Genomic DNA, 20,665 nt, shown 5'->3' with positions numbered 1-20,665 from the left:
AAAACTGGTATGGTGTGACATGACTGCATGGCGAACGCAAGCGATATGCCTTAACATGAAAATCATCACATGCATGAAATGTATGTCATGAATCATTACTACACGCCAAGCTCATGGTGCGCTTACGTTCGTTTCGCTCGCTTCACATATACCAATTACTGTATTACGGGACGTGAATGCATGACTAAGGTAGATGACTGTAGCATACATGATAGTCATGAGATGGGTATCGTGTTCTAACATGGCTACACGCCACGCTCATGATGCCCTCACGATCGTTTCACTAGCTTCACTTATACGAAATAGGTATTACGAGACGTGAATGGATGACGAAGGTATGTGGCTGGTGCAAACATGATAATCATCAAGTGCGTGTCATGTAACAACATGACTACATGTCATGTTGATGATGCACTCACGGCCGTTTCGCTAGCTTCACATAAACCAAGTTTGGTGTTACGCGACGTGAATGGATGACAAAGGTTCGTGACTGGTGAAAACATAACAATCATGAGATGTATGTCTAGTAAGAACATGACTACATGCCTCCCTCAAGGCACCATACACTTCGATGGGACCAGATGCGCGTGCGTGCTGGCATTCGTTTCGTCACGTCACGACGGCGATGTGCAGCATGGCGCAGATCAGCCTGCACAGGCGTACGTCGTGCTGCGTTGCTTAGACCAACGCCTCCTCTAGGAAGATGCCAGCCGCATGAGAAAAAAAAAACAGCTGTCACATCCTTTCCCTCCTTCATTTTGAAAATGTTCTCGGTCGCTAGCGTCACCTGTGGCGGACGGTGCAACAACGCTACACTTTGCGTAGCCTCCGAAACAGTGGTGCACAGTAGCAGGTCTCGAACAACTCTCGACTGACGCGCCCCTGTGGGCCGCAGATGAAAAACGCTTAGCTGGTACCGTCCGTCACCGTGATGAATGGATGGATGAATGGATATGGCTGTACCCTTTAGATCGGGCGGTGGCTAGCGCCACCAAGCCGTAATACCTAATGAACCAAAAACAATATTTATTTTTTTTCCTTAAAAAAGAGTTTGAGGATTCGTACTTTGCAGTGAAGAGTTTAATTTTCACTCGTGCCTTGGCTTAAGCCACCAATCAGATAACCTCCTTCTAGTTAAGTCTACCCGCTTAATGTTTATTTTGCCCTCCCGGCCCCTAAACCCCAGTGCTTTGAAAAACTCTGCGCCATCATCCTGAACTATAGGGTGAAGCCCTTTACAGAACATTATCAAGTGTTCGGCAGTTTCTTCTTCCTCTCCACACGCACAGCATACTGTGTCTACCCCTTCGTATTTGGCCCGATATGTCTTGGTTCGCAGTACTCCCGTTCTGGCCTCAAACAGTAGAGAACTACCCCGAGTATTGTCATAGATCCTTTCCTTGGCAATTTCCTGCTTAAAAGTTCGATAGATATCTAGTGCGGACTTCTTAATCATGCCCATTCTCCACATGTCAGTCTCCGTTTCCTTCACTTTCTTCTTAACCGATAGTTCTTTTTGGTTTGGCCACCTGCTGTTTTCTAAGTATTTACCAGTCAACTTCCTGGTTCGCTTCCTCCATTTTGTATCGACATTCTTCATGTACAAGTAGCTGAAAACCTTCCTAGCCCAACGCTCTTCCCCCATTTCTCTCAATCGCTTCTCAAATTTTATCTTGCTGCTAGCTTCCCTGCCCTCGAATGATGTCCATTCCATATCACCTTGTACTCCCTGATTTGGTGTATTCCCGTGAGCTCCTAAAGCAAGCATACCTATTCTACGTTGCTTAATTTCTAATCTTGCTTGAACTTCTGATCTCATGCACAAGACCACATTGCCGAACGTCAGCCCAGGAACCATGACCGCTTTCCATATTCCTCTCACAACATGATACCTATTGTAATTCCACAGTGCCCTATTTTTCATGACTGCTGCATTCCTGTTACCTTTAGTCGTCACGTATATTTCGTGTTCCCTCAGATACTCGGTCCCATTGCTTATCCATACGCCCAGATATTTGTATTTATCTGTTATCTCTAGCGTGACCTCCTGCATTCTAAGCTCAGTACCTGCGTTGTAATTGAAAATCATGACTGCTGATTTTTCCTTACTGAATCTAAAATCTGACCTATCTCCCTCATTACCGCAGATGTCCATCAATCTCTACAAATCTTCCTTGTTGTTGGCCATTAGCACTATATCATCTGCGTACATTAATGCTGGTAGTGCCTGATCAATAAGTTTTCCTTGTTTGACTTAAGAGAGGTTGAAGCCCAGTGCACTTCCCTCTAATTTTGCCTCTAATCCTTGTAGGTACATCATGAATAATAAGGGTGACAGGGGGCACCCCTGCATAAGCCCCCGTTTTACCTCTGCAGGCTTGGATACCTGTTTTTCCCACTTTATAACTACCTTGTTACCTTTATAGATACCCTTTAAAAGATTAGTGACTACATCTTCCACGCCTATTGTGTCCAGTATTCCCCACAATTCCTCTTGAACCACGCTATCGTACGCTCCCTTGATATCCAAAAATGCTAGCCACAGGAACCTGTGTTCCTTTTCTGCTATTTCGATGCACTGCGTCAGTGAGAACAGATTGTCTTCCAACCTCCTATGTTTCCGAAACCCATTCTGCAGTTCCCCCAGCACCCCCTCATCCTCTATCCACGCCTGCAGTCTTTCCTTTATAATCTGCATCGCCAGCCTGTAAACCACTGATGTCACTGTTATAGGACGGTAGTTGTTTATGTCAGCTTTGTCCCCCTTTCCTTTATAGATCATGCTCATCCTGCTAAGTTTCCATCCATCGGGAACTTCACCATCGATTATTATTGTGCTCACTGCCTCTCTCAAAGCCTGCTTAGACTTCGGACCTGATGTCTTTATCAGCCTAATTGGAATGCCATCTGAGCCTGTTGATGTACTACTAGGAACCCTTTTCTCAGCCATTTCCCACTCTTGTTGTGAAAATGGAGCCATTGCACCACTTGATTCGTCCTTATCTATTGTGGTGCATAAAGTACTTCTCTGTTGAAATTTTTCTGTCACTTTTGTTCTTATATATTCAATAGCTTCGTCCCCTTCTAGCCTAGCACATTGGGCTGTAGTTATAAAACTCTGCTCTAGGCTCGTCTCATTTCTTAGATGGTTCCAAAATTTCGCAGCTGCCTTTCTGTCTTTTTTATGTACTTCTGCCAGCCACTGAGCTCCCTTCCTTCTAATCTTTTCATTGATCAGAAGGGATGCATCCCTTCTACAGCTTAAAAAGGTTGACCATTTTCTTTCAACATCATCTGTCTGTTCACCCCGCTGCTTAGCATGTCTCTGTTCCCTAAAGGCTTCCTGGCGTTTTGCTATGGCTTTCTTAACTTCCTCATCCCACCAACTTTTGGGTTTGTGTCTTCTTTTCCGGGGTGACTTGTCACGCGTCTTAGCAAGCTCTAGCTCAAAGAGTCTAATTAGATTCGTGTATGTCCACACTGTCTTATTATCCTCCGTGATTACTTTTTCAGTTTGTTTAGTGGCTATTTCAATTTGCCTTTCTGGATAAAAATTTTCCTGTAAATGCTAATCTTGTCTCCTTCCCACTTTCACTGCTCTTCCAAAACTTAGCTTGATACGTTTGTGATCGCTACCCAGACTTCTGGAGCCACCTTCATCTATATGCATTCCCCTGAGCTTATCATACATCCTATGTGACATCAGTGCATAATCTATCGTCGACTGCAGCCTTCCTACCTCCCATGTTATTTGCCCTTTACACTTCTCGGGACTATTGCAAATGATCAAATCAAGCCTTTCACACATATCCATGATCATTTTGCCTGTCGGGTCGGTATACCCATCTATATCTTCTATGTGCGCATTCATGTCTCGTAGTATAATTATCTCGCACTCTCTTCCTAACTCCTGAATTTCCTTTGATATACTCTACCATTGCCTGGTTTTCCTCTCTGGCCTTTGCTCCCGTCCACAAGTACACGAAACCAAGGAGTGTCAGTTGACCTGCCACTTTCCCCTTTAGCCATAAATGTTCCTTGCACTCCTGCTTGACCCTTTGCCAGTCTGTACTTTTATGAATGAATGCCCCAATACCACCCCCCTTTCTGCTGCCTTCTGTTCTATTACAATATTCCCACGCGTAGTCCGGATTGTTCGGAGGTTGTTCCATGTCCCTGAGATGTGTTTCTAGAAAACCGTATACCATCGGCCTCTCTTCCCTTAGCTGTTCTTCTATTTCTTCCCACTTCAGCCTGTTCCTACCACCCTGCATGTTAATATACCCTATGTCTGAATTGGCTCGGCGCTCATGGCTACGTCTATTTATGCCCCGGACTCACCTATCTTAGATATTGGTGCCACTTTGGAATCGTATCTGTCCATACCACCTGTCGAAGAGTCTCCCTGGTTGTTTTCCTCGTTACTAGCTATCCTGCACCCCGAAGGGCTCGCTTGCCCCCCAAAAAAGCTACTGCGCGTCCTGCAAGTCGCCAACCCACCTCATGACCTAGCCGGCCATCGAAGTGTATTCTGTGTCGTTGAAAACCCCCCCACCTATGCACCTCTCTGTTTATTTCCACCACCTCAAAGCCTTTCTCTCGACTCATCCGCCATATCTCTTGGTTTGCGTTGACCACCGCTCTTTGCAGGTTGCTATCACGCACCGGTACCTCCGGTATCGTGCATATCACTACCTGTACCTTAGGAGAAGTGGCGCGCATGTCATCGACGCCTTTCGCCAGTGTGGCTGCTAGTCCTGCTGCATCTCCATTTAGGACATCGTTTAAACGGCCTGAAATTATCACGAGGTTTCGTCTATCAGCTGTCGTTCTGATCTTTGCGCTCGCTTGCCTCATGACTGCTTCCAGCTTGCGTCCTGGGAACGCCCCTACTGCAACCCTCTTGTCACCTCTTACCCTCTCTTTGATGGCTTCTGTGCATCGATTTAAAGTCGAGTCCCCGGCGATTATCACATGCTGTGACTTTTCAGCTGGATCGTTCTGCACCTGGGGGCTACTTGCACCTGTGACGCCGGCTGCTTTGTTCCCTCCCTGCCCCACCACTACCTCGCTGAAGCTGGGCCTTGCGACAGTTGAACCGGCTAAACCTGTTGTTTCCAAACTTGCTTGCTTTTCCTTCTCCACCGTTCTCGTTGCCGGTTCCCTACTGTTCTCTCGGTAGGTCGCTTCTTTGTTCAGCTTCGCTAGCGCTTCCTCGGCGGACTTCAGTCTTTCTCCCATTGCCCTCGTTTTCTCTTGCTCTGTCGCCAACTCAGTCTCGAGCTTGGCGATTCTCATCAGCTGTTTACTCTGGGCAACCATCATTTTCTCCATTTTTTCCTCGACCTCACATTGCCTACACTTCGCGTCAGCCTCTTCTCCATCCGCTTCTACGCTTGGGTCCACTTTCAAACCCACTCCACATCTTGAACACTTTACAGTCTTTTTAACCATGCCTTTCTGACACCTATTGTTCCTATACTCGATAATTACTAAACTCGAGCCCTGCACTACGAGAAAAAAAAAGTCTAAGCTCTACTACAAAAATTTGCGTGTTAAATGTACGCGCACCTCCCCCACGGGGTGGCAAAAGAAAAAAAACAACAAAAAAATTCAAACACACACACCCGCACTAACTGATAAATACCTGGTGACTGGCCCCCGAAAAAGCCGTACCATAAAATAAGTGCTACGAAGATTTCAACCGCTGCCTTATAATTATAAAGACAAGCTCAAAATATGCAAAAACACTTATCTGCGCAGTCGATCCGGAGCGCTCAAAAAACACGTCCATCCACCTTGACAGCCCGAACTGAACCCCCGGTCGCAATCGCCACCGCGCGGAGCTTGTTAAAACAGAAGGCAGGCCAACTCCGCTGGAAGCGCGAGCCACTCCTCAGGCATCTTTCTAGAGGAGGCGTTGTTTAGACGCATGCGCTTGTGAGCGCGGTGGGCGTTTTTCCGTCATGAAGAGAGGCCGTCACAGTGCTGTCTAGCTAACGTCATTGGCGCGAAATGCACTATGTCGCATTTCGCGCCGACGAACGCTGGTCGCGCCTGGCGTCAGACTATAGAGTGCTCGCGTTGCTGGCGCAGCGTGGCTGTGCCCAGCGTGCACGCGCGTCAACGTTCCGTCGGAGTGTATTTGGACATTCATGATGTGCCTGTGGCCGTTTAACTAGCTCCACATATACCGATGTTAGTATCAGGTGACGTGAATAGACGACGAAGGTAAATGACACGTTCAAACATGATAATAATGACAAGGAAGGCACGGCCTAATTTACCTCCGCCTCGTAACGTTGTGCTGATTTTAAAGTAACATATCAACCTTCCTCATTCGTGCTTCGCATATCCTAGATTCCCACTTGACGTGGGATCTGCCAATTCTTTTTTTGTTACAGCACATTGTCAAATCTGCCCCGCCGCGGTGGTCTAGTGGCTAAGGTACTCGGCTGCTGACCCGCAGGGCGCGGGTTCGAATCCCGGCTGCGGCGGCTGCATTTCCGATGGAGGCGGAAATGTTGTAGGCCCGTGTGCTCAGGTTTGGGTGCACGTTAAAGAACCCCAGGTGGTCTAAATTTCCGGAGCCCTCCACTACGGCGTCTCTCATAATCATATAGTGGTTTTGGGACGTTAAACCCCACATATCAATCAATCAATCAACATTGTCAAATCTGAATCCAACTGGATGTGATCTGTTTCAGCTGTGATAGGTATGTACCTAAAGTACCTGATGGTGTGGCAGCAGAACCGACGAATTCGTGACGAGCGCGTGGACACGGTGAATCGGTGGAGCTGTATGGCCGGCCTTGTCGTCTGTCTCGGAGGACTCATCGTGGCGTTGTCGCCTACGGGACACCTGCGCAAGGATTGCACCTGGGTGAGGCACGCTCTGGTTGCACTGCAAGCGTTCTCGTGAACGCCGCCGCGGTTGCAATTTCGAAAAGAACGCTTTTAAGCGTCTTCAGCAGCACGTGAAACGTGAACGTTATGTTTGGCCATTGCCTTGATACTTCGCTTTTAACTCGCATAGATATATAACAATAAGAAAATATAGAGAAAAAACTCCCAAGCATTTCCCCGAGGGTGAACATGGTTAAGTGCGAATACACGGGGTGATGCTATGAGGGGTATTTACTAATTCGCACTATTATATTTATTAATCACACTATGGTGCTTTTATGGTGTAATGGTTCCTGGGAATCGCAATTTGATCACACGGGGGAGTTTACGTTAACTCACTGGCGAATGCCAATGGATTTTAACTTTACTCCCCCTCACGACCCGCTCTTGACGGGAGACTGAGAGAGAAGGTGGGCGCGCGAGAGAGAGGGGTACGCGCGCAGCAGCAGCGAGCGAGGAGAGCGGAGGAGCGAGCGAAGGGGGAGGGGGTATAAGGCGCGTTACTGACACCGATATCAGCGTCGCGTCCGGGCTTATTCGGTAGAGCGTCGCGCTGTGGCCCGCCAAGTCCTCTTTCTTTTAAAGACAGAGAGAAGACTGCGGACGCCGCCGACGGCGGTGGATGGTTTGGGGTCGCTTATAAAGTGTATTCACACTTAAAAGAGAGGCAAGAAAAGGTCAGGAGGTTTGGGGACGCACGTCCGCTTTGCTACCTTGCACTCGAGGTAAGTACCAAGCCATAAAGCGGGCGACAAAAAAAAAAGAAAATGACAATTCCAAGAGAACATGCAGGCTTGGAGACAATAATAATATTTGAACAACAGATGTCACTGGTGTCAAGGTTTCGAAAAGTGGTGTTATGTTTTTTTAACACAGCAAGTTTAGTTGCTGTTGGAGGCAGACATCGACCATACAGACAGACATCGAGCAGTTTTACAAAGACTAGCGTTCACTACACCCCTTGTTCAAATACTTTTCATTCGAGCACAAAGAACGAGCTTGAAGGGACACCAAAGTGAAACAATGAATTGGTTTATATCGGTAAAGTGTTACCTGCGAACTCTTATGTCGTTAATGTTACCATTACCAGAAAACACTTTATTAGTTACCAGAAAACACTTTTAAAATTAGCGCCGATGCATGCACATGTGACATCACTAATTTTGAAGTGTACTTGCGGAAATCTGTCGGGATTGGCTCAACTAAATTTGCAAAAAAAACTGGCCGATCCCACGTACAGTGGAAATCGATGATATGTGAAGCACAAAGGAAAAAGGTTGAAAAGGTTACCAGCACACGCGAAGCCGCAGGTAGGGTCTACCGAAGGCACGGAGGAGGAAATCGCAGGTTGTGCGAGCGCAAAGGGCGTGCCAGTAACCAGCCAGCACTAATTCGTTTCCGTAGGTTTGCTTAAATTGCCCCTGCGTTGATGTCGGCGTCGGGAGGCGCTTTGCATCTCACTCAATCACGCGACGTGCACTTCAAGACTGATTTTAGACATCATCATCACATGTTCTAGGCTATGTTTGCCCTTGATATTTCGTAGATGTGGATATCTCTACATCAATCTGTCTCGCTCGTTATCTCGCCTTCGATATTTTGTGCCAGTACTCCTTTGATCGAAACCAATGAGGAACATAGAAATAACGAAGGCTGTGTACCTATGAAGTTCCGCGGAAAATATGTTCAGAAGGCATTCAATTTTATTAATAAACTTCATGGCGCATATAAAATAGAGAAGCCGTTACAAATCATGGGCCACATTGCCAGAGCTTTCCGATCGCGAGTGTTCTTTCCTATTAGTCGACCACCTTCTCTAACGCTATGTCCAGCATAATCATTTGCTTAAAATGTATCTTGCGAAAACTAACGGCATTACTACGTTTATTTTAAACACGGGTCCTTCTCTTGGCACATAATTATATTGGTAGATGGTTCCCTATTCGAGGCTAAAGACATAAGTAGGCAACTCTGTGCTGCCATAAACGGATTGTGATTTATGACAGAAAATACTGATCTCACGATGCCTTTACCTCGAAAGACTACAGCGTATACATAGAGGGGAACGAAGAAAAAACAAACAAGGCAAGCACTGAAATTCTTTCGTCCCCGTCTATCTGTGCGCTGTAGCCTTTCATGATGCAATACAAACTAGCCCACGAAGCCAACATAGGGTATTTTCCTTGTTCATAGCCTCTACGTAAGCGACACGTTGTTTTTGTTTTGTTTTTAACACGAAACGCTGGTTTATACTCAATCATTTATATAACGTATCAACGCAGTACTGGCCCATGTTCGTGCCTCACGTGATCGGGGCCATAATGGTATTCGGTGTTGGCTACACGACAACGCTTCTGCACCTCTACCTCCACTACCTGACGGACACACGCTGGAAGACGTCACCACTGTTCTACACCAGAGCCCTTTTATCTCTAGTCGGCATCACTGCGATGATTATCAGTATCCTTTGCGTGAAATACGGATTCTTACGAAGCGACATCTACCATCTCGACGCAATGTCAGCAATTAATGCCGCTGTATTCTTACAGACACCAGTTTTCAGCGTTTTTAATTGACAGCCATCTTTAGCTGGTGTCTTCAGGAACAAACGAAAAAATCGCGAAATGATCACCATAGTGCTGAGTCAAATATGATCCTGTGCTTGTAGCCTCGTCATCATTTTGTCAATCCAGGACTCACTTCGCTGATAGCTCACGGCAGGTAGTCGTAATTGAAGTTCACAGCTCTCCGTAACCTCACAGCGTATGCTACAAAGTAAAAATAGAACTGTAATTTGTTTCCCGCGATAATCTATCTATCTATCTATCTATCTATCTATCTATCTATCTATCTATCTATCTATCTATCTATCTATCTATCTATCTATCTATCTATCTATCTATCTATCTATCTATCTATCTATCTATCTATCTATCTGTCTATCTATCTATCTATCTATCTATCTATCTATCTATCTATCTATCTATCTATCTATCTATCTATCTATCTATCTATCTATCTATCTATCTATCTATCTAGCTGCCTGCCTTCCAGCCTGCCTGCCTAAACGAATAGGCACCCTCCACTTAATCTGATGCGTTGATTTTTCCCCTTTCTTCTTGGCCATCCACATCTTTACCCTATATTCGTAGGCTGATTCGCAAGCATTTTTTGCTGTATTACAGGCGTTTGTTTTTAAGTGGGCGCTCAAGGAGCGAGCTAAAGTCTCTCATCGACACGCTTTGTCGGTTGCTTTTCCAAGTGACGGCGAGATAGAACGGTCTTTACACAATAATTTTATCTTTTTGTTACATAAGTAAGTGACAATTCAGTAGAGCTTAACTAAAGTAAAAATTACAATTTCTTAACAAAAAAGTGCGTCCCAGGTAAAAACCTAAACAGCTGTCTCGTCGCGTTAAATGAATTAGCTTTTTCTGCATTTTCTTGAATGTGAAGTTATTTTTGTCTAACCTTTAAAATGAATTGAGAAATCAAGAAATTAACAAATTTTGGTGCGTTTGTAAATTTGTAAACTTTAGTATGTTTCCTTGACATGTCTGTAACACCACAGCGGGGCTGAACTGGCTCATGTTCGACATTAGCCTCATGACTCCACCAACTGGACGAGGGAAAGTGGTAAGGCTGTCTTTGTACATTAAAATGTAATTATTATAATTAATGTGACCAAATTACCCCATCAGCATTGGCACATTTTAGCAGCAGCACACTCTGCATGTTTTTTGTTATTCATATCGAAAATACACTACAAACTGTACATGCTGCGCAGCATGATCTCCATACACACGGCACGCTTTTTTATTTAATGTTTAAGAAAAGCGTGGGAAATTCGATATAAAGCCACGTGACTGTGATCATGTGATACAATATTCCCACAGACTAAATCATGCTTTTAGCGTGGTAAATACCATGGTTCTTACACTCGAAGCATGGTTGAGACAGCTGCAGTACAGTAGCGCATGAAAGCAGTCATGTGGTTTCATTTCGTATTTCGCAGGCTTTTTTGAAATGCCGGAGGCAAACTGGTCATCGGGCGGCATGCATAAGCCACCACAAATAACTCGATCAGTCATTTTGGTACGCCCTTTTCGGTGTAACGAAATAGAGTTGGCACTCGGGTGGACATTGAAGATTGAGCACAATTGAGTTTACCTAATAACTAATTACGCGCAATATTATTTACATCTAACTGGGTGCCACATGATGGGAAGCCATGTGTGCTTGGCTTCATTCAAGCCCAATTAACATTTTACTTTTGCATTCTTAGTCCTTGATACGGAGACAACCTGTAGATGGTGCGATTGGGCCTTACTTGAGTTTCTGCATGATCAAAATTTAGAAAAATCACTACCAGCTGGAATACACTTCAGTGCAATATCTTTCTGGGTGACTGGAACGTTACTGAGGAAAACAGCGACAAAAATGGGACGCAGAAATAATGTTCAACACAACACAAGCGCTGTTAATGTTGATAATTTTTTCTCCGTCCCGTTTTCGCGCTGTTCCCCTCAGTATCATGTGCCAACTGACCCTTCAAGAACTTTCTTGTGAATGGCACCGTACTACAGCAATAAATAACGCGGCGAGTTCTTCCATCGTTAATTGAGCGTAGCTGTGGGCTTACATGAACGCACTTGGCGCATGACAGTTTGATTTTTCTGACGGAGGTCTCTGAATCTGAAAATTCATATGCAGCATATCAGCGCTACAGACGCAGATGGAGGAACGAGCGTTTTTCTGAATTGCCTTCTGAAACACGTGCATATATAAGAAAAAAATTATTTCTTCCATTGTCATTTTTCCAATGCATGTCTCTTAGTCTGTGTTTTTCTACGCGATAGTGCTGCCTCAAACTGTGAGAAGTAGGGGTGGGCGAATAGTGAATTTTATAAATGAGCCAAATAGGAATCGAATACGAAAGTCGCCAAATCGAATACAGATACGAAATGAATACCGGTATTCGAATATTATTTGACTAGTCCAGCACCAATTTTCAAAGCAGCCCTAGAAGGGTAACGTAACCAGTTTAGAAGCAGATTAAAAATTCTTTACAACATTTTATATAAAACAACATTTCTGCAGGTTTAACAAAAGAGGGTATATTATACGTTTAACCAACAATAAAAACCTAAATTAGGTAAACTGAAGCAACCTCGTACACACCAGCAAGTATATTCAGTGAGTAAAGGCTGAAATACACTAACGGCTACAATATTCAAGGTGGAAGTTTGTCATAAGCTTTTACATCAGTATTAGCCAATATTCAAGATGCAACCTCAACATAAATGTCATGATGAAGATAGTACAATAATAACTCTGTCACGTCTACGAAACAATAGTTTCAGGCAAGAACGCGTTCATGTTGTACTCACTGTCAGAGTCGACAGCCCTGTAGAACACTGGACTTCATCCGTCTCGGTATTTTGATTATTTGAACAAAACATGTTACCGCTCTGGGCTCAAACGTTTCATTTCATTTAATTTTTTTGATCGGTGCTTGTCATTCGAAAACATCTGAAAACATCCTGTAATAGTTCTATTATGCGCTATTCTAAGCGAGTGCAGAATCTAATAAAACACTATTCAATTCCTTATTCAAAATTTTTCAATATTCGTGCACCTCTACTAGCAAGGGTCCCTTTCAGCACAGTGCCGATTCCTTTTTCTTTTTGTAGAGTTGCGCAAGGAAAACCCGGACGTCGATGTGTAGCTATGGCGCACCTCAATCACGTCTGCACTATCGCTAAAGAGAAAAAGCCCCCCCCCCCCCCTTTTGTTTTGTTTCTTCTTTTGATATCGCGTCAAACAAGGAAGGGGCACTCAATTGCAGTGAGCCTTGTGTCACATCCGCCGAGTGTATGAGTTTTCTTCCACACATTCATTAACAGAGACACCCCCATCAAGCTTTCAACGATAACGAGCGGTAAGCGAATCTATGTGACCCCGGTATTGCATGTCCATAGATCATCGAGGATGTTGTTCAGAAAGACAAAGCCTCGATTATAATCGTTAAGGGGCCAAACGCATGACGTTGTAAATGTGCCCTAGTCCACCTGCCTGCAGTCTATGGGCGGATATGAACGATAACCAATGTGGAGTGCGCGAAGATATATAAAGTAAATATGAAGACGCCGAGTGTATAATAGGATAAACAAGCGCACTCCTGAGGAAGAAACCTACTTGCTCTATACCTGCACTATAGCGCGAATAAAGGAGTGTATTGTTGGCCGTAATCACATGCATATAAGATGAAAAGCGTAGCAGTTTTGATTTTTATATATTTGTCATCGTTCCTGTGCCATTGGAACTGACTATTTGAATAAATAGGTAACACTCACCTTAGATTAGTGTTATGGCATTCCCACACAACAACTATATGGCTAGCAGCAGCTCCCGGGAAATTCACCTTTCTTTTTTTTTATCCTTCTCATAGAGGCTCTTGAGCGAGAGTTTTCACTAACTCGCAATTGAACTGCGTTTATTTTTGCATCTGTCAGATAATCATCATGACTACGAAGAATGATCCTAACATTGGACAGACAGCTAGGCGCCCACTTATCAGAAAAAAAAACATCATTAGGCTGCTGTTGCGTCACCTTGCATGGAAGAAACATTGCTTTTCCGTGCGTGGCAGTAACATAAACACTGAAACAAAATAACGGCTGCACGCTTTGACACACGCGATTTTTAACTTTAACTGAACAGATCAAAATTCGGTCCTACCCGAACAGACAGAAACTACATTCACTAGAAATATGAGAAAGGACCTCCACAGTGGTGTAGCGGTTCGGGTGCTCGGCTGCTGGCCCGAAGGTCGCAGGTTCAATTCCCGTTGTGGTGGTCGCACTTCAATGAAGGAATAAGTGCTAGAGGCTCGTGTGTTGTGCAATGTAAGCACGGGTTAAGTAACACCAGATGGTCATATACTTCGGGAGGCCTCCCTTACGGCGTCCCTCCGAACCGCATCGAGGTGTGGGGACGTAAAACCTCATATATTGTGTCATTATGTTAGCTCAGTTTAAGCAAATACTCAAATTATTTTCAATAGTCTGCCGTTCTAAAACTGTCATGCCTGACATATATCGATATTAAATACGTCTCCTCATGGTGACGAGATAAAGTAGTGGTTACATGTCGGGCAGATTTACTTTCACGCGTGCGAGTGATTGAAGCTGCGAAGTTTATTCGGGGTGTCACATCTTGTCCACGAGTAGAGTGGTATTTTTCCCAGATCGTATACTTTCATTGGCTCTTTGTTTGTGACATTGAAATGCTATCTTCAGCCGTCACATTAGTTTTACCCTGTAATGTGTAGATACAAAGCAACGCGAGTGATGTGGTATCCACATTCTCGACTGTCTCGCTTTTTTTTTCTTTTTGTCTTTGGAGAGTGGACGTAGTGATCGTAGCGTGGATGGCAATAAAAAGCCACTAGAGGTATTTATGATACTATAAAGGACCATTTCAGTATATTTATTGCTACCAATGTTCGGAGCATGCGTCGCGCTGTTCGTCGTTTTTCCCACACACCCACCATTCTGACCTGTCCAATTGTACCCGACGGGTAGATAGTTGAAACCCTGGTACAAATAATTTACCCACTTCACCCACACATAATGCGACCCAAGAGTCTCAATTACTTCCGCAGACGAACTGGCGTATGAACTATTTAACCGTCAGAAGAAAAAAAAGCTAATGTAAATAAGAAAACGCAGGACATGTCACTCCGCATTAGAAATCATTTCAAAGTTTCCTCTCACCTGTTTTATTTTATCTTTTCACGAATAATTCAACAAATATAGATTTTGTCTTACTCATGAGTTTTATGAGTTACTCATAAAAGCAGTGCTGTCTTCAGCGTCTGACACCAGGTGGACAGCAAAATGTACAGCCCCTTTAAACAAAGTTAACGGCAGTACAGTCAAAAACGTGCGCACTCACGAGACAATCGGTGACTGTATTATTCTGTCACTTGCATTGTTCAATGTCTAGGGTTTTACGGGCCAAAACAAGGGTGTGATTATGACGCCCGCCATAGTGCAGGGCTCCGTGGTCTAGATATTTTGAAAACCTAGTGTTGTATAACGTGCGCACAGCTGGACGAATGTTTCTATGCATTTCGCCTCCACCGAAATGTAACCCCTCCAGAATGCACTGTAACTTCCGATCGCCCTAAGCTCGCCTTTCGTTCACATTAGGCGCGAATTGAGACGTCCAATCACTTGGCATCCTAAGTCAGCAAAAGCATAGTAGCGCTCACTCAGCCTCTTAAGAGGTGTACACTTAAGAGGTGTATTTCACGTTTAGGGCTCACTCGCACTCACTCACAAAAGTTTTCTTCAACCGATCCCATTCGGATTCAGTCTTGGTAAACGTTTTCTCGGCTGTACTCGCTCCGACTCTAGCTCCCCAAAATATAACTAAGACATACTCACTCACGGCTTTACCTGGCTCTCAGGTCCACGCGAGTCGGCTAATGAGGGAGTTGGCCGACCTCTGCTTGGCATTGTGGTTAGAGCTCGAACAACACGGGCAAAGGAGACACGATGAGAGCTTTTTTCGCGCATTTTCTCTTCTTCTTCGTAAATATTAGTTCCGCTGCCTTAACCATGACTAAACCTTAGCAACCAGCCCTGTTCTCAAGCTTGTTATGCTTGCCATACCCTTAAAAAGTGTTGGACGACAGAATGGGAAGGTTGGTTTAAATGCATGGCGTTTTATAATGACGCAAAAGACGAGACCAGAGAACAGCATCGTGCGTTCCTTCCCTCCCTTGGTATCGTCTTTTGTTTTGTTGTTAAGGCACCATACATACTCTTACTGCTCTAACCTCCTAAACACCACCTCCCCCTTTTTGTTCAACCTTTCTGCACCTCGCCCGGTGTTGCTCAAGTGCCGGCCCACGCTTCCCTTGTATATTATACGTATTCACGTAACGAACGCCTGGAATTATTTGCGTATGAGACATGTAAGGCTGTCATTCTACTGAGCGTGATTCTCTATATTCTCGTTCTCTTTCCAGTACCCGCAAGGAATGCTCCGCGCTGTCGTAGCTGAGTGGTTGATGGTGTTCATCTTCCAGTCCTACGTGCTGACGTACATCCCGGACTTCCGCAAAGCGACGTTTGTGCTCGACGTGAACCTCGGTGGAGTGTGTGAAAAGAAGGAATAGAAGCAGTGCGTGTGAAAAGCCCTTAGAACTTTTTTTACAAGAACTATGAGGAGCATAGACTCTTTGATGCCTGTTATGACCATCGGTGGTATGAGTGTGGAGAATCTATTCTACCTCGTAAACTTTACTATATTTTTTACTTATCGAGCCAGAGAAATGCTACTGGCATTGTATTATTTTAATCATGTTTTACGCCATCATTTTTGCAAATAAATATTGAGACAACTCACATTTATTTAGGTTGTGTCTCATTGTTCTGAAAGTGTTTCACTACGCACAGGTGATGTCGGCCGTGAAGGCGCATGTACACAAGGACATTTTTTTTCTTCTTCAGGTGTTTCTGTGTGACCCATATACTGAATTATAAATTGAGTATATCTACCAAAAGCAAACTACTTATGTTCATGTGACAGTATTTTTTTTTTCATCTTATCAGATGAACGCGAATATTTACGTGGACACAATTAACATATTTAAAATATATTTGATGGGAGCATTACATGAATGAGTGAATGAATGACGTTCAAGCTATGACGATTTCATCAGCATACTGAATCATGTCGTTCTGATAGAACGGCATGGTCAAGTGCTCAAGGAAGGCTCGACCAACTCTTTCATAGCTGGCAGAAGTCAATCCAGGAAATATTCCTTGCATACATCGTTCGCTCGCGTTTGTGAGGTACATGCATCGCTTTGGTCGGTGTTAATCGATGGCGACTCGAAAATCTCCAGTATATGCGGAAGTGGTACCACCTTTTTATTACCGCCGATCACAGCTGCATGCAGCATGCGCACCAGCTAAAACATCGACTAGGAATGGAGATGAGAACGTTAAGGGTTACGATATGGCCTCTCTCTCCTTTCAGTTTAAGTCTTTTCTCCTCAGTTTGTCCTTCAATGCTGGCAGTGGCGTGATGCAGAGCCGCTGACAGGTTTAATACAAACAAAGCAGCGAAGTCTACAGTGACTCGGCGTTAGTGGAAACGACAATGAAGAATCTAGCACCGATGATGTTGAAGAAAGATGCAGATAAAAAATGGTGAAGATGTCCGAACTATATATGTGCAGCGCCATCGCAGAGAATGGGAAAATATTCCAGCATCTCCACGGAGTGGATGATGGTGAGGTGGGCCAAGGTCCGGGGTTTTTTCGGTAATACCGCGTCTCCTCCAAGGAGCAGCTACCAGTTCCACCCGGCACCGCGCGCGCTTCACCGCCGCTCTCGCATTTCGGGGTCCGCTTGTCGTTGAGCCCGTCTCGCAGCAGCGTCTTTGGCGCTTATGTACTAGTAGCCAGTCCAAGTCACAGGGAGATATCGTGGAGAGTAGCCGGAGCTGTTAACATGAACTTCTAATCGCATTATATACAGATTCAAGAGAGCGTAATTACATCATGGGGGCGTAATTACATCATAAAAGCTCTCGATAGAAGCTTGATAGGAGCTTCTCTCGAAAAGAAGAGCGCTCTTAAGTGATCGTTGACTGTGATTCTGAACTAATCAGCTGTGCTACCATCCGCACTTCTAGCTCGAGCGCTGCAGAGCAGGTCGCCACTGCTCTTGCACTGACGGACGGTGTGCATGACAAAATTTATTCAGACTCCAAGGCTGCCATCAAGGAATTTCAGATGAGTATGGTGGCTGCCCAGATTCTACAGATCCTTTAAATAGCCAAATACCTCAAAAATAACTGTCCGGTTTGCTTTCCTGCACATGTGCACCTCGAAACCACTGAGGGTGTTTCAGTCAATCCGAATGAGGAGGCGCACTCGGCTGCACGAGGTATGACTGACCGTGTGCAGGGTAACGTGTAATCGCCTGGGCAATCCGAGCCTCTCTGTATGCACAACGACATATGTAAGCACCATTACCTCTCAAGAAGAGTGCTAACCCTGCAAGACTCCTCGCTGTGCAGAGCCCAGGCTGTTACTCTCAAACTGCTCAAAACAAGAACCTACCCGAGTGCTGCGACACCGCACACGATGTACCTCGAACGGTTCTCAAGCCCAGATTTCGACTTGTGTGGTGGTTATGTGGACTTCGAGCATGTCCTGCGGGGCTGTGCCTTTCCCGGTTCCTATTTCTACTCACAGGAAATAAACAAGTTGATTAAGGCAGAGGACCTCACTTCTCAAATTCTGATCGTCCAGAGGGCCCGCGCCCTGAACATCCTCGAGTGGGTCTTGCCACGTGACGTTGAGTTAACTCACGTCTATTGTGGACCTATTATTTTTTTCACTTACGTGAGCATCTTGACGCTCGCGTTTTATGCCCTGGTCTTCCCACGATTCCCGGCAGGGAAAAACATTGAAGGCCAGGACCGTCTAATGAAACTGACCTCATTGCCTCCCCTTCTGAATGGAAAGGTGAAACACCGCCTCCTCCCCAACCCAGGAAAGAGTGACGAGGCACGCCCAGTTCATCACATGGCGAGGAAGAAACACTGTGCAATACACAATTCTATAATACGCACAACACAGCATAGCACAGGGACGTTGGGTCTTACATGCAGATCAGCTGAGTGGTCAGGGGTGCTGTGGTGACTCATCGATAGAGCCTGGGTGCTGGGCAGGCCACTGCTCGAGAAAAACGGTCGTCATGAAGGTACCACGGAGTACGTGAAAAACGCCCCGCTGACGGATCTCAGACGCTTGCCTCATTGTCCGGAGTACCTTGACGTACAAAGCAAGAAGACTTGACGACCAATCGATCTTCCTAATTATTCAGTCGGTCCGGCGTGTCCAAGTGGTTTTACCAGGGTCGCCGGCGGCCCTGGAGAATTCGAAGAACGACTTTCGTGCTGTCACCGCTTTTGGCGCGTCTCTGGGAGCGCTTTGCCGGAATAAATCAAGGTAGGCTCAGCCGCAACATCTCACGTGTCCAAGCGGTGCCAAGCAAGGGAGGCCGGTCATAACAACGCGCACAATCTCAGGATTCACCAGGCACCGCCCCCCCTTGGCGGCAGCCTCTCGAGCCACCAAGCGTGATCCGACACGTACGGCCAAACTCCAGGGGAATGAGAATTATTGGGTGCACCGACGTAGCCCTGCGCAGCCCGCGCAGCCCGCGCAGCAGCCAAACGGTATCTCCAATGCCATCTAGCGTCCGTTTAACCCACCGCCATATTGCACACATCTCTACGGCACACCACCATCAAGGAAACTAGGCAAGAAATTGCGAAAACACAGAATGCGTACAACGTCATCTAGTATATCGTCACCCACCTGCAGCTTGCATGCATCTCTATGGGACAGTGGCATTTATATATGATAAGGGAGACGCTACTTATTACACCGGTGGGTCAAAGAATTGCTCTAGACCATAAAGAGGATCGCCCATAAAACGAAAAAGTTTGCTACTTCATAGAGTGCAGCCCCCGTAATGCTGATTGCAGAATTTGCAAAAGCCAACTCTTTGACACTGCGTCAATAATTGTCTCTAAATATCTAGGACATTGCAAGTATGTTTCCTATATACAGTTTCCTATTTACAGATTTTGTCTTTATGAAGGTAATACATTTTATTTCGATAAGAGCTCTGCTTCACTTGCCATTTCAGCGTATGGAGCTACATAAACGCCGTTTATTGCAACCCTTCTCGCATTATCTTCGTTTCAAGGATCGCTTGTCCATATCTAAAAGAAAAACTCGACACCCGGTGAAATGATAACTAGCTCTCTTTCATATACATAAATTTAGGTAATCACGGTACACTGTTTCTGTAGTAACGCTCCGACGGAGCACCACAGTTTTGTTGCTACTGCTCTGGGTCCCTAAACACAAGATAACTGAAAGCAGGGTACCTTGATATTGTTTTTTTTTTTGGAGGGGGGAGGATTTTATCTTAATCAATAGGCCATAAAAGCTATTTTCATACACTAGCTGCGTAAACAAACTGTAACTACAAAGAAAGCCTTTTAAAAAGCAACACAGGACAAGTAGACAGAGATGTGAAGTATATTACGAGAATAAAAGATTACAGAGTTATCGCACAGATTGTCGTACTTTGCAAGTAGTGCAAGCGAGAAGCGTCAACAAAACGGGAACGGCCAATCACAAAGCACGCCTTCTATGAGAACGTATATTTAGCTACTAGCCAGAAAGATAGAGAAGAAGAAGAAATCGGCAATTCCATAGAGAGGTTCTGGAGGTTATATATATACTACGCTGTCCATTGTTCTGTCCTTTGCGCGCAGAAAACATCTGCGATCGAAAAATCACAGGCGCTGTCTGGTATTCGGGGCGTATAGAGTTCAGCGACAATGGCGGACTCGTGAACACTTGCCGTTGGCACGGAAGCTAGAACGATACGGGGGTCTGCGCTGCTGACCGCATGCAACGACGCGACAGAGGACCATGCCGCCCCAACAGGAGCTCTTGTGACTGCAGGTATGGCTTCGATGTTGTTAACACTAATGCCGTATAAGCCGCGACTTTATTATTGTAAAACCCAGCAAGACTGCCTTCTTAGCCCTCACTTGTATCGTTGTAATCTGCTTCAGTGGGGCACTGGTTGTGGTTCTCGGCTGCAGCTGACCCGACTGCCAAACTTCCGATTCTGGCAACGGCGCT

General features: G+C 45.2%; 1 protein-coding gene across 2 annotated transcripts in view; it reads left to right on the top strand.

Annotated features, from left to right (window-relative positions):
- The window catches only part of LOC119170662 (DNA damage-regulated autophagy modulator protein 1), a 28,518-nt gene extending 12,187 nt beyond the window's left edge, over nt 1-16,331 (top strand). For both annotated transcript variants that reach the window (XM_075886940.1, XM_075886941.1), the window contains 4 exons: nt 6,708-6,883; nt 9,189-9,366; nt 10,478-10,542; nt 15,947-16,331. In XM_075886940.1, the coding sequence (XP_075743055.1) occupies nt 6,708-6,883; nt 9,189-9,366; nt 10,478-10,542; nt 15,947-16,096 (569 nt within the window). In that variant the 3' untranslated portion in view covers nt 16,097-16,331. The remainder of the gene's footprint in view (nt 1-6,707; nt 6,884-9,188; nt 9,367-10,477; nt 10,543-15,946) is intronic.
- Nucleotides 16,332-20,665: the final 4,334 nt, after the last annotated feature.

The sequence above is a fragment of the Rhipicephalus microplus genome, chromosome 2 (genome assembly GCF_043290135.1).
Source record: "Rhipicephalus microplus isolate Deutch F79 chromosome 2, USDA_Rmic, whole genome shotgun sequence".
Classification (NCBI taxonomy): domain Eukaryota; kingdom Metazoa; phylum Arthropoda; class Arachnida; order Ixodida; family Ixodidae; genus Rhipicephalus; species Rhipicephalus microplus.
This window is presented reverse-complemented; position numbering and strand designations above follow the sequence as displayed.